The following is a 14,567-nucleotide window of genomic DNA, read 5'->3' as shown; positions in this document are numbered from 1 at the left end:
TCAGTTGCTCCTCTGGTGGAGAAAGACGAGGCTTTCTATTTCCGTAAAGATTTAGTCTTGGAAACCCCCGGGGCAGTTCCACTCTCCTCTGGGGTCATGATGCGTTGGAATTGACCACCTCGTGGCAATGAGGGGTGAGTGTATTGCTTGGTTAAATTTTGAGAACCTCTATTCTCTAGAGAAGGAGCTGACAAGACTTGGAGTCCCACGAAAGCTAGGCAGGTGGAGGTTTCTGGATTTCGAAGTCAAGTCTCCATGGGAAGTGTTGAAATGCCTCTCTCTCTCTCTCTCTCTCTCTCTCTCTCCCAGGACTCCTCTTCATCATGGAGCAGGCCGCCACCATGGTCGAGCCCAGGGGCCCCCTAGACCATGGCGTCCAGATTCGCTTCATCACAGAGTCAGTGGGTGGTGCGGAGCCGGGCACCCTACGCCGAGCCGGGCGACGGCCAGCCAAAGATGCAAGAGCCAACAGCTATGGGGTCGCCGTGCGTGTGCAGGGCATCGCCGGGCAGCCCTTCGTGGTGCTCAACAGTGGGGAGAAGGGTGGTGACTCTTTTGGGGTCCAAATCAAGGGGTCCAACAACCAAGGGGCCCCGGGAGCTCTGAGCTCAGACTTGGAACTCCCTGAAAACCCTTACTCTCAGGCCAAGGGTGTTCATGCCTCCTCGCAGGGCAGCACCTCCGATGAGGAGCCTGCGGCTGGCTGGAAAGGAAGGCTCCTCCGTTCCCAGTCCCAGGCCTCACTGGCGGGCCCTGCCCCTCTGGCTCCTAGCACCAGGAGCACCAGCCTGCTGGAGTTAGCCCCTCAGGGCACCACCCCGGGTAGCACCATCGACACGGCTCCCCTGTCTTCAGTGGACTCACTCATCAATAAGTTTGACAGTCACCTTGGGGCCCAGGCCCGGGGCCGGACGGGCCGCCGTCCACGGACGCTGCCCCATGAGCAGCGCAAGCGGAGCCAGAGCCTGGACAGCCGGCGCCCACGGGACGTGCCTGAGGATCGGGAGCGGCAGTCTCCTGCTCATCTGTCCCCCGGCACAAAGTATGATAGCTCGAGACAGCCGGTCCAGAGCCCGAGCTCGCTCAGTGGCTTGAGCCGTTCCCAACAGACCCAGGATTGGGTCCTGCAGAGCTTTGAGGACTCTCGTGGGAGAGCGCCAGACTCCGCTTTGCTGCAGGTCAGAACTCACGCCTGCCTCAGCTTCCTCCCCTGCACCCCACTGGCCAGCCCCTCGAGCCCTTGCTGATAATTCAGATAACATAGACCTTTTCTTTTAAGTCATCCAGCCACTCGGTGGGTGATTTTCACGTGCAAACCATATACTTTTGTGGGTGAAATTCTAAAGGAAACGGGGCTGTGAAGGCATCATTCACAAGCGTGGAGAGTCATTTGTCATTGCCCCAACTATGAACTGTGGCTCTTTCGCCAACATTGGCCAGTCGGCCCCAAGTTGGGCTTGGAGGATGGGAGGGTTGTTGGCTGGTTGGGGCTCTCCCACTCAGGAATGCAACCGAGTGAGAATGTGCCTTTACTCTGAGACAGAGTGGAACTACTCATTCCAAACACCAGGATATTGACTAGCATGACCGACACACGCCTTGTGACACAGCTTCCCAGCTGGTTGAGCCCTGCATGCCGGGGACCGTCTGATTTGCAACAATAGCAAGAGGTAGCCTCTGCTTGGACCTCTCCCAGCCTGTGGCACAGGCTTCAGTAGGGTTGCCTCCTGTGCCGTCGTGTCAGGCTGGTTTACCAGGTGTGAAAGGCCTTCTCTCCCAGCTGCCACTCCTCCATCTAAACCGCACACATCTCTGGCCTCATCTCCCGATTCCTTTGGGCTTCTGTCTTTACAGTTCAAATCAACCCCAGACCTCCTCCGAGACCAGCAGGAGGCAGCCCCACCGGGCAGCGTGGAGCACGTGAAGGCCACCATCTACGGCATCCTGAGGGAGGGGTGAGTAGGGCCACCCCACAGCGGAGGCACACTTCACCTCTGTGTTCCTTCTGCCTCTTTCCCCCTTCTTCCCTGCCCTTGACCTCATCCCTGCTGCCTCTCCCTTGGCTAACCTTCGCCTCTGCTCCTTCGCCAGAAGTCCCGAAAGCGAAACCTCAGTGAGGAGGAAGGCCAGTTTGGTGCTGGAGCAGATGCAGCCCCTGCTGGTGAGTGGCCTCTCCTGGGTGGGAGCAAGGGCCAGGGCCAGAGCCTGGAGGCCCTGGCCTCACTTCCCGCTCCCTGCCCGTGTCTCTGGCAGATGGCCTCTCCTGGTCCTGCGAAGACCTTGGCAGGGCAGGGCGAGCTCACCCGAAAAATGGAGGCGCTGCAGCAAAAGCTGGATGATGAAGTGAAGGTGAGGAGAGGTTGAAGATAGGGGGGGCGTTGATGGACCCCAAGGCAACCGCCTGGACTTGGAGGCAGACTGGACTGGCACCTCTAAGTGCTGGGACCAGCCCTCTTGTGTCCTGTGAGGCAAGAGGCGGGCACGATCCCAGGGAGGACTCTGGGGGCTCTCCAAAGCTGAGAGAGGCAGAGCACAGGAGCAGACCAGTGACTCCCCATTCCGTTTCCTTGTCTCTGCCACTTACGTACCAAATGCCCAAGTCACCCACTCAAATCACTCTGTTTACCTTTCAAGACTAGGGGAGTTGAATCACTTATAATATTACAGATGATGACTAAAATAGTAGCTGTCATTCATTGAATATGATTTTTTTATTAGGCAGTACCCTGGCTAACGTGTAAATCATTCTAGCCAACTTGTCAACCAGGCATTCTGGAGTCATTTGTGATAATTAAGTGAATGTAGGTTTGTGATAATTAAGTGAATGTAGGTTTTGGAGAAGGAGTTAAATGACTAAGGTCCGTTTTAGTCCAGAGCCTATGTATTGTATTTATATTTATATTTCATGCAGCATCCACCCCAAAATATTAATATTTCCTGGCATGTAATTGGTGCTTAGTGAGAAATAATTGGTGGGTGATGGAGCAGTCCAGTGAGCCTTGCAGTTGGCACCCCTAACCGACAGTGCCACCAGGGCGCCTTGCTTGACATATAGCCAATATTTAATACATGTTAGACATTCCCATTGCCTCTCCCTCTGAGCGACTTTTCCCAGCCTCGATCTTCTCCTTTTCCTTGTCCAGAAGCGGCAGAAGCTCGAGCCGTTCCGGATGGGGCTGGAGCGGCGGCTGGAGGAGCAGGCTGAGGAGTGCAGCCGACTGCAGGAGCTGCTGGAGCGGAGGCAGGGGGAAGCCCAGCAGAGCATCAAGGAGTGAGTGTGCCTGCGGGGCTGCTTGGTGGGGCCTGCTGGAGCTAGATGCCCATCCCTGAGCCAGGTGCTAGGGCTAAATGCCCTGACCTAGGTGCTCAGGGAGGCAGAGGAAACCTCCGGAAGCTAGAAGAGGCAGAGATGACTTAAAGCCAGAATCTCTTTACCCTCTTGGTTGGCTGGGTTGTGTAATGGTTAGAGCCCCATTGGGGTCCATTGGGCTGCCTTTGTGGCTTGTGGTTTTCATCTGTAAAGTGGGCGTGTGAGAGTGCTGGCCACACAGGAGAAGTGTGGGCTTCCCTCGTGCAGTAGACGCTGTCACCGTGAGTATTTGGGGGCAGGCACTGGCGGTCACCAGGGAACCAGGCAGATCAAGAGCCCTCCTCTCTCTAGAAGCCAGGCTTCTCGAACAGAGAGTGAGTAATAAATGTGCCAGGTAAGCCAACGTGCAGCATTTTAACAGGGGAAGTCGAGCAGACGGTAAATAAGGTGGTCAGAGCAGGACCTCTTGGAGACAGAAAGAAAGACTTGAAGTGATTTACTAGCTAGGTAAAGTTTTGGAAGCCCCCTGACACATATTGTTACATATGCTTCATTCAAAAAAGGTTACATATTGTTAACTCTTAGACTCCAGAACATGAAGCTCCTGCTGGACCAGGGCGAGCGGTTAAGACATGGACTGGAGAGCCAGGTGATGGAGCTGAAGAACAAGCTGAAACAGGCCCAGGGGCCAGAGCCCGCTAAGGAGATGCTGATGAAGGTAAGAGCCGGCATGGGGATCTTTATCCTTGGAGCATCCTCATGTCCCGTACCCACAGTTTCTCCAGAGTTCGGGGGAGCAGCTGACTTATTAAGGATTGCCATTAGTGTGCTTTTAGGCAGACCCAGTGGTGGAGTGCGCTGGGCTGGGGTGGGAGCCCGGAACAGTGGGTTTCCTTTCTGTAAGGAAGCATCCTGCAGGGCAGAGAGCACTGAGCACCCTGACTGGCACATAGAAGGTGCTCAGTGAGTATTTGTTTGCGGGATGAAAGAACAGGTGGATAGACAACCTTAATGTGGCCACCGTCTGCTCCCACCCTCCCTCTCCCCAGGACCTGCTAGAGACCCGGGAGCTTCTGGAAGAGGTCTTGGAGGGGAAACAGCGGGTCGAGGAGCAGCTGAGGCTGCGGGAGCGGGAGTTGACAGCCCTGAAAGGGGCCCTGAAGGAAGAGGTGGCCTCCCGTGACCAGGAGGTGGAAAATGTCCGGCAGCAGTACCAGCGAGACACAGAGCAGCTTCGCCGGAGCATGCAGGATGCTACCCAGGCACGCGCCAACAGCAGGGGTTGGGCCACCCACATGGACACAGCCAGGGAGTGAGGGGCAGGCCGGAGTGGAGCCTGCCTTGGAGTCTTGAGGCCTTGCTATTTTGGTTTTTTCGTGGTTGTAATTAGCAACTCACCATATAGAACACATGGGAGATGTAGTGAGAACCTGGGCTAGAAACCGCGACAGCAGAGTGCAGGCCAGACTGCGACGAGGGTGTGTTGTGGCCAGGTGGGGAAGTAACGGGGAGGTTTCCTGTAGATGTAGGCAGGCTGTGACTTAAAGAATGCCTTCTGCCGGTATTGCACCTGGTACCACTGGGGTTCCAGGCTGGCAGGGTGCCTTCTGGGCCTGAGCGCCCCTCCGACGCACCGATACCTTGATTCAAAGTGAGCTTTTCCCTCTGAGGCCCCGGTCCCTCTCGCGCCCCTTCCCTAGGACCATGCGGCCTTGGAGGCTGAGAGGCAGAAGATGTCATCCCTGCTCCGAGGCTTGCAGAGGGAGCTGGAGGAGAGCTCGGAGGAGACAGGGCACTGGCAGAGCATGTTTCAGAAGAACAAGGAGGAGCTTAGAGCCACCAAGCAGGAGTAAGGGTCCCATCATTCACTCCACTCTCTTTCTCCCCACGCCCCCTCCCTGACTCTCCACATCTGCCTGCCTTGAGGGTTGGTACCCAGTGAGCCGGCCTCTAGACCAGTGGCTTGAACTTGTTCCCTCTTCCTGGATTCAGACTCCTGCAGCTGCGGATGGAGAAGGAGGAGATGGAAGAGGAGCTTGGGGAGAAGACGGAGGCCCTGCGGAGGGAGCTAGAGCAGGCCCGGGCTGGTGCTGGGGACACCCACCAGGTGGAGAAGCTCAAGAAGGTACTTGCAAGGTGGCGGGTAGAAGGGCCGGTTGTGGTGAAAGGCACCGACCTTCCTCACTTTCTCACCAGGAGCGGCTTCACCAATAAGCATGGTCTACCTGGACTTAAAATAAGTGAAGTTCACCCAGGCTCAATGGTGCTCACTTTTCCAGTCTGCATCTCTCAGGTGGAATTGGTCACTATTAACTCTTAGCAGCATCTCTCGGTTGGAATTGCTCGCTTAAGAACTATTAAGCTCAGGCACAACTCGTTTCTTGCGTCATCTACCCTTGCTACCCAGGAGGGCCGCCACCCAGGTGGCTCCGGTGTGCTTGGTTTGCAGGCCCCACCCTGCTCCCCAGGCTCAGCTAGAGCTCCAGCACACACCGTCCAGCCCAGCAGTGCCAGTCTCTCTCCTGGCTGAGCAGAAACGTTTCCAACAGAAAGAGCTCCCGGAGGCCAGCTTGGAGGAAAGCCAGCAGACAGTTGGCGGCCTCCCAAGAGACCTCCTGGGTAGCAGCATTGGGTTAGATTTTGAAAAACCCCAGGGTCATTTTTGTAGGCTCAGAACCTTCCTTTAGTCGGCATAGCAAGAATTGGCTCTCGCAGAAAGGACTCAGAAACCACACTAGGGAAGCCAATGTTTACAGTTACGAGGCCAGATTATTAACTTAATAATGAATCACAAGAACTATTGTCACATGAACTGGAAAGTTTGTGTTGGCCTGGCCAGCTGACCTCCATGGGAAGCCAAATTGTAATCTGGAGGCTGTTTCAAGAGTACAGAATCGGGGCTCGGGGATGGCGCTCCCAGGGTTCTGTGTGTGCGCCCCTCTAGTTAGCACGGCCCTCTGATGGGCCTGCAACGTGACGTTTGGGATAAGAGTTATCCTCTTTAAAAAAAAAATTTTTTTAAAGAAAATCCTCATTTTATCATCAATGAATGTCAAATTTTTATGTATGATATATATAATGATCATAAAATTAAAGGTGAATGTATAAATCATTTCTTCATAATCCTTTAGTGTTTTCATTTAATAGGGATGAATAGGACAACTAATTTTTTAGACAATTTAGACAACTTTGAAAAGCATTTCCATTCATTATGGAGACGGGCATGTATGGCCTCTTGCTGTGCTCCTAACCACAAGGTTAGCACTTCAAACTCACCAGCCACTGCTCAGGAGGAAGGGGAGGCTGTCTGTTCCCCTTAAAGGTCCACGGCCTTAGCAACCTGCCCCGGACACCATGAGTCGAAGTAGACTTGACGGCATTGGATTTGGTTTCATTCGGAGGCTTCTTCTAGTTCTATATTTCCTTAATTTGTTCAGTGGGTGCTTGGCTAACAAGTTAATTCATCCATGCTTGTTTATCATGTCCTGGCGGTGTAGCAGTTATGTTTTGGACTGCAATCTGCAAGGTCAGCAGTTCAAAACCACCAGCATGCTCCATGGAAGGAAGGTAGGGCTTTCTACTCCTATAAAGAGTTACGGCCTCAGAACCTCACAGGGCCAGTTCTACCCTGGCCCTTCCGGTTGCTATGAGTCGGCATTGACTCGATGGCAGTGAGTTTGGTTTTTGGTGTGTATTACATCTGCCTCTATAAAACTGCCTAGTTGTATAGGCAAGCCAATGATAATTACATATATTTTCTAATTTTATTGGGGTAAATTATATGTAACAAAAAATTGCTCTTTTAATTATTCATGTATTAACAACAGGGACATTAATAGGCTACCCACATTATGTGACCATGACCATTATCCATTTCTAAATGTTTTTCATCGCCCTAAACCATAGGTTCCCAAACGTATTTAGCCTACCACCCCTTCAAAACAAAAACGACTCTGCTCCCTTGGCAACAAAAAACTTTTGCACTGTAGCCATAATCCAGGATACAGTGTGCCCATCTGTTTTTACAGCCCCACCGGATCATTCCAGCACCCACCAAGTGGTGGTATTGCCCACTTGGAAACATGGCCCCAGACAGAAACTTAGTACTCGTTAAGCAAGTTGATTATATTTGTAAACAAGTAAAGAAACATAGCTAAGGAATGATTTTCCCAGAGAGATAAAATTCTGAACGTACACAAAATATTTGGTGGAGACAAGCATTAAGTTAAAGCGTGGTTCGTATGGCGGTGTTATTATGCAATGTAAAATTGTAGTTCCTCAAGGAAGACTCATGAAAGAACGGTGATGAGGGTAGACAACGGGACATCCCTTGCAGAGGGGTGGTGGGGAGGAGACGAGTCACTCAGGGTTCAGTGTAGCAATAATGAAACTCACAACCTTCCTCCAGTTCTTAAACGCTTCCTCCCCTCAACTAGCATGATCCCAGTTCTACCTTGCAAACCTGGTTAGACCAGAGGATGCACAGCGGTACAGATGGGACCTGGAAACACAGGGAATCTGGGACAGATGAACCCCTCAGGACCAGCGGTGACAGTGGCGATACCGGGAGGGAAGCGGGGGTAGGAAGGGGGAATCGATCACAAGGATCTATATATAACCTCCTCTCTGGGGGATGGGCAACAGAAGGGTGGATGAAGGGAGACGCCGGGCAGTGTAAGATAAGATAAAATAATAATTTATAAATTATTAAGGGCTTATGAGGGGGAGGGGGAAGAAAAATGAGTTAATTCCAGGAACCCAAGCGGAAAGTGAATTTTGAGAATGATGAGGGCAACAAATGTATAAGTGTGCTTTACACAATTGATGTATGTATGGATTGTGATAAGTTGTATGAGCCCCAATAAAATGATTTTTTTAAAAAAGAATAGTGATGAGAAAAATACATGAACATCTTTACGATATTGTTTTGAAGTTATCAAGAACCAGGGAGAGTGTGAGGTCTGTAAACTATACCAGCTGACACAGTGAACGGGGACCTACCTCTGGACAGTTGCTGTTAATTTCTCAACTTGGGTAATGCTCAAGAGCTAAAAGGCATTAAGTAGTGAGCCATGGTGGTGCTGTGGGTTAAAGGTAGGCAGTTCAAATCCACCAGCCCCTCAGGAGAAAGATGAGGCTTCTCTTATACAGATTTACAGTTTCAGAAACCCTAAATAGGGTCACTCTTAACCAGAATTGACAGGAAGCAGTGGGTTGTTTTGGGTTTAGTGTTTTATTTGTGTCATACATTACATGTATTTTATCAAGATTAAAATCAATAAGCCAATTATACATTAGATAAACTTACCAAGTCTAACATGGACCATACACTGCTGTTTTTCTTTTGTAATTAGTTGTTTTAGTGTCTGGCCTTGAAGACTTACTATATATTATTATATGATTCTTTAGACTAATTGGGTTCTTTCTGAATTTTTGAAGTAGCTAATAGCTAAACAATTAGAATCAGAGCTCATTTTATTTGCTGTGTATCAGAGCAGCACCAGCCTTTATTGTGCTACACCTTTAAGTTTTCATTAAGTTTTAAAATCAGCCAAGTCCCTTTCCCTGCACCCTACTCTTTTGCCTTTGTTTTGTTGTTCGTGTACTCACTGTTGTATTTGACAATCCATCATTGAAGAAAATTAGGTCCCAAAGCTTTGCTGCTTTATTTTTTTCTAACAACTGCCTGATTTTTTCATAGTCACTGCCCTATTTTACTTTCCTACCAGCAGTATTTAAGGGTTCCAATTTTGCCACATCTTCACCAATACTGGTTATTTGTTCATATTAGTGGGGATGAGCCAGAACACCTGGTAGCATAGTGGTTTATGCGTTTAGGCTACTGACCTCAAGATTAAGATGTTTGAAACCACCAGCTGATTCGTAAGAGAAAGACAAGATTTTCTACTTCCGTAAAGAGTTACAGTTTGTTGGTGGTTTTTTAAAATTTTTGCATGGATATGAAGTAGTATCTCATTATGGTTTTAATTTCTTTTTGCTAATTCCTAATAATGTTGGGCATCCTTTCATGATTATTAGTCATGAATTGTATCTTCTTTAGATAAATGTCTATTCTGATCCATTGCTCATTTTATAATTGGTTTTTTTAAAAATTATTGGGTTGCAAGTGTTTCTTTAAATGAGGCAGAGCTTTTATTCTAGATAAATCTCCCTTATGAGATATATGATTTGCAAATATTTTTTCCACTTCATTTTGTGAGTTATCATTCTACTTTCTCAATTGTGTCATTTTCCCCCTCTTTCATAACTTCTTTTAATTGTTTGTTTTAACAGTTTTATTGGGACATAATCCACATAGCATAAAATACAATTGTAAAATTGTAAGAGTTGTACAATTCTTAGCACAATCAATTTTAGAACAGTTTCTTCTTTCATGTACTCCTTGTTATTAGCTCCCCATTGCCCCCAACCTCTCCTCAATCCCCCAAAGAAATGAATTCAGTTACTGTTTATAGATTCACCCATCCTGGGTTTCATATGCTGGAAAACGTAACCAAACAAAAGCAAAGAAACAAAACAGTTAACAATATCAAAATAAGTAAAAATAGAGAAAAACATTAACAGGAAAAAATATGCAGCAAATTTTTACAACTACAACAACTTTAAAGTGAGGTAAAGGGAGATCAAATAATAAGGTATTAAATTTTAATCTAACAGTATCTCCCATAATTCACTTTCCAGTGCATACTGTATGATAGCAAGACTTTTCACACCCCTGGTCTAGGTTCAAAGAGAATTCGCTTGAGGACTAATCCATGTGTATTTCCACTTCAATTCAAAAACAAAAATGCAACTTTCATTTATTTATTTTTTAAAATCATTTTATTGGGGGCTTGTACAACTCATCATAATCCATACATCCATCCATTGTGTCAAGCACATTGGTACATTTATTGCCATCATTTTCTTTTTTTTTTTTTTTGTAATTAAAAAAAATCATTTTATTGGGGGCTCATACAACTCTTATCACAATCCATACATACATCCATTGTGTCAAGCACATTTGTACATTTGTTGCCATCATCATTTTCTTTTCATTTGAGCCCTTGGTATCAGCTCCTCATTTATCCCCCTCCCTCCTCCACCCTCTCTCCCTCACAAACCCTTGATAATTTATAAATTATTATCATTTTTTCATGTCTTATACTGACCGATGTCTCCCTTCACCCACTTTTCTGTTGTCCATCCCCCAGGGAGGGGGTTATATGTAGATCATTGTGATTGGTTCCCCCTTCCTCTCCCCACCTTCTCCAACCCCCTCCTGGTATCACTCCTCTCATTATTGGTCCTGAGGGATTTATCTGTTTTGGATTCCCTATATTTTCAGTTCTTATCTATACCTGTGTACATGCTCTGGTCTAGCGGAATTTGTAAGGTAGAGTTTGGATCATGACAGTGGAGGGGAAGAAGCATTCAAGAACTAGAGGAAAGTTGTATGTTCATCGGTGCTATACTGCACCCTGAGGACTGGCTTGTCACCTCCCCGAGACCCTTCTGTAAGTGGATGTCCAGCTGCTTAAAGATGGGCTTTGGGTCTCCACTCTGTGCTCCCTCTCATTCACAATGATAGGATTTTTTGTTCTTTGATGCCTGATACCTGATCCTATTGACTGACACCTTGTGATTACACAGGCTGGAGTGCTTCTTCCATGTGGTTTTGTTGCTTCTCAGCTAGATGGCTGCTTGTTTATCTTGATACAACTTTTAATTGATTCAAATAGGGGATCAAATAAGATGTTACATTTTAACCTACTATATCTATTGTAATCCTCTGATAACAAAGCTATTCACATCCCTCCACTATAGTCAGAGGCTTAATTTATGTGGACACACTGTAAGTGGATTTTGGACTTCCACTGTTATCCGTGGCCTTCTGCAAACTGATCGTTCACAATCAATTGTGTCTTTTGATGCACAAAATTTTAAAAATTTGATGAAGTCCAATTTACATATTTTTTCCTTTGGTTGTTTGTGCTTTGTATTTCATACCTAAGAAACTTATCTAATCCAAATTCACAAAGGAAAAGGGTTTTCTTTTTAAACTTAAATAACTTACTGTTTAACATCTCTGATCCCATTTGAATTAATTTTTGTCTTTCGGGTGAGGTAGGCATCCAGATTCATCTTTTGTCTATGGCTAAACTTTTGGCAACATTTGCTAGAGAACTTAGTTCCCTACTGCATGGACTTGACCCTGTTATTGGAAATAAATTCTGGGTTTATTTCAGGACCCTTATTTCTATTTCACTGGTCTACTAGGATACTTTTAAAATTTTGTGGAGCTATAGAATAAAAAGGTAATGGAATTTTCCTACCAAGTTTTGGAAGTGTATATATATACACTTATATACATATATATGTTTTGTTTTTGTTGAAAATACATAGGAAAGCATACATCCAATACCACGACATTGGTTACATTCTTTGCATTGTGTCACCGTCCTTGCTACCGCTACTTCTGGTGTTTCACCACCATTGACCGTGGACTCTGCCCTCTCAGCTGCTCCTCGTGTTCCTGAACTGCTGGTGTCCATGGGATCTTAGATCATCTTCAAAAGCACTCAGGGCCAGCAGGTCTTACTAATTGAGCTCAACTATTTAAAGATGACTTCATGGAATAATTGTGGCTCGGGGTTTAAAGAAGATTACCTCTGGGCCATAGATTTCGGGGTCCACCCATTTCCAATGGGTTCATTACATCTGGCTTCTATAAGAATTTTGAAATCCTGTTCCTTAATTTCCCCTCTTTTGATCAAAATCTATCGAGCCCTCATGACCTTTGAATCAAGTCTCAGAAATGTCCTCCCGTTTGGATGTCTAGCTATCACTGAAAACCACGATTGGAAGCTATGTGATTTTCGTTTTTAATGCTCCAAGGGAATCATAATTAGGGACACGCTGTGCCTTCCACTAGTTTGCATTCATAAACAACGCATGCCCCATGCAAGTCTCTACCTCTCCCTTTTTACTCATGTAACTCCTTCCTGCACAGATGGCATGCCACCTTCTTGCACCCCTCTTCCCAAATGTACTCCTCCATCTGTCCAGGCTCAGTAGTGTCCTCTTGACCTTGACATCTTTCCCAGCAAGAGTTCTCCCTTTGAACTCTGTGATTAGAGTCTCTTGTTCACTTTGCCTTTGATTAATTCCTTTATTCATCCGTCACCATTTCTGCCTACTAAATTCTGGGCCCTGCTGGATTACCTGATCTGGAAAGGCGGGGGCCGTGTATGCCTCCTCCCTATCCTGTGTTATGTGTCAAAGTGCTGGTGCTTGGTACCCACTCAGCTGGTTTGAACGCAGCGGGGACTGTGGCCTTGCTGAGCGGCTGGCAAAGCTGCCCCGGGGCTCCAAGTTCTTGATCCCAAGGTAGACTTTAAAATCTTTTTACATATGACAAAACTCACTCAGTGAATTTTACACAGTTCTAGGTCGTTGACAAATACAATCCCTCCCCACCCCCCCAAACCAAACCATACCAGGACTCCAAGTCAATTCTGATTCATGTTCTTGTTCAGCGCCATTGAGGTGGTTCTGACCCCTAGCAGACCTTGGGCACAACAGAACACAACACTGCCCGGACCTGCACCCTCCTCACCATTGTTTCTGTACTGGAGCCCATTCTAGCAGCCACTGTATCAATCCATTCTGATTCTTAGTAATCCTTTCTGGAGCTTTTGAGACTGTGAATCTTGGCAGGAGCAGACAACCTTACTATTCTCTCACAGAGCAATTGGTGGGTTTGAACTACCAACCTGGTGGTTAGCGGCCCAACCTAGTGGTTAGAATTGCATATCCATTGCTCAGATCAAGTTACAGAGGAGTTCCAACTGCCCTACAAAAGTTCCTCCATGTGTCCTTCTGCAGTCAACCCCTCTCTGGCTCCAGGCTGTGAGACCACTGATTAATTTGGCTTTTATAGAATATCATCTAAATGACGTGAAGTATGGTAGCCTTTTTTGAGCGGGGCAATTTGATTTAGCAAAAACTAGCCATTGCTTGTTAATCCTAAAATCCCTCTGTTAAGCTAAGCAGCAAAGGCCCAAGAGACGCCTCAGTGATATTCTAGAACCAGACCTGGCGCATAAGGGACGCTTGTACCCAGTCCGGCTCTCATTGCCCTGCCACCATTCCCCCTCCATCCTAGGAGCTGCGCCGGACCCAGGAGGAGCTCCAGGAGCTGCGGGCAGAGCGGCAGAGCCAGGAGCTGGCCGGGCGGCACCGGGAGCGAGAGCTGGAACAGCAGCTGGGGGTCCTGAGCGGGGAGGCGGACCGAGGCCGGGAGCTAGAACAGCAGAACCTTCAGCTGCAGAAGACCCTCCAGCAACTGAGGCAGGACTGTGAAGAGGCTTCCAAGGCAAGGGGAGTGGGCACAGGGCCCACGAGGTGGAGCTGAGGGTCTGGAGGGCTGATGAGCCAGAGGGCATGGGAACGGCCTCTCGTGGGTATGTACCGACCAGGTCCTTGGTGCCAAGTGTGTGGTGCAGACTAGCCAGGAGGCAGCTGTGTGTCCTTCTGTTCTCTGGGGTGGGGTTCTCAGGGTGGCCTCCGGCTGGCACCACCACCCTCCCTTTCCCGGGAGGAGCATGCCCAGCCCCGTGGGCCCTGTGGTCTGAGCCTCCGCTCTCCGACCCGTCCGCAGGCTAAGGTGGCAGCGGAGACAGAGGTATCAGTGCTGGGGCAGCGCCGGACAACGGTGGAAGCAACGCTTCGCGAGACCCAGGAGGAGAACGACGAGTTCCGACGCCGCGTCCTGGGTCTGGAGCAGCAGCTGAAGGAGGCGCGAGGCTTCGCCGAGGGCAGGGAAGGCGTGGAGGCGCGACTTCGGGACAAGGTGCAGCGGCTGGAGGTCAGTGCTGCTGCGGTCCTGGTTCGGTCCATGGGCATCCATGTTATATTATCCTTACGGGTTGCTTATCCTGAGTTTGACCATGGCCTTGTACCCCCCAAGTGGACTGTGGTCCGACTCTGCACTAACATTTCTGCCTCCTGCTCTTGGCTTGCACTCTGTTTCTACATTCCTTTTTTTTAAAACTGGTTCCTTTGAGCCTGTTTGCCCTGTCCGCAGATCTCTCCCTCCACTTCCCTCCACCTGGCCAGTTACCCAGTTGCCAGCAAGTCCATTCTGACGTGAGATCACCCCAAAGACTGCTGTGTTAGTTTGGGTAGACTAGAGAAATAAATTCATACACACTCATGTGCATAAGAAAGAACTTTAGGGGTTGGGGAGTCATAA

At 48.3% G+C, this 14,567-nt stretch overlaps 1 protein-coding gene across 2 annotated transcripts in view; it reads left to right on the top strand.

Annotated features, from left to right (window-relative positions):
* Positions 1–323: 323 nt before the first annotated feature.
* The window catches only part of CGN (cingulin), a 24,733-nt gene continuing 10,489 nt past the window's right edge, over positions 324–14,567 (top strand). The window contains exons 1-11 of one of the 2 annotated variants that reach the window (XM_004716629.2): positions 324–1,178; positions 1,855–1,955; positions 2,092–2,161; positions 2,254–2,349; positions 3,144–3,271; positions 3,896–4,028; positions 4,360–4,572; positions 5,011–5,159; positions 5,303–5,435; positions 13,479–13,688; positions 13,974–14,180. In XM_004716629.2, the coding sequence (XP_004716686.1) occupies positions 324–1,178; positions 1,855–1,955; positions 2,092–2,161; positions 2,254–2,349; positions 3,144–3,271; positions 3,896–4,028; positions 4,360–4,572; positions 5,011–5,159; positions 5,303–5,435; positions 13,479–13,688; positions 13,974–14,180 (2,295 nt within the window). The remainder of the gene's footprint in view (positions 1,179–1,854; positions 1,956–2,091; positions 2,162–2,253; positions 2,350–3,143; positions 3,272–3,895; positions 4,029–4,359; positions 4,573–5,010; positions 5,160–5,302; positions 5,436–13,478; positions 13,689–13,973; positions 14,181–14,567) is intronic. The other variant, XM_045295704.1, reaches the window with a different exon arrangement.

The sequence above is a fragment of the Echinops telfairi genome, unplaced genomic scaffold, assembly GCF_000313985.2.
Source record: "Echinops telfairi isolate 266 unplaced genomic scaffold, ASM31398v2 ScPeMD7_5805;HRSCAF=6673, whole genome shotgun sequence".
Taxonomy (NCBI): Eukaryota; Metazoa; Chordata; class Mammalia; order Afrosoricida; family Tenrecidae; genus Echinops; species Echinops telfairi.
The sequence above is the reverse complement of the archived record's forward strand: the minus strand, read 5'-3'. Positions and strand labels throughout refer to the sequence as shown.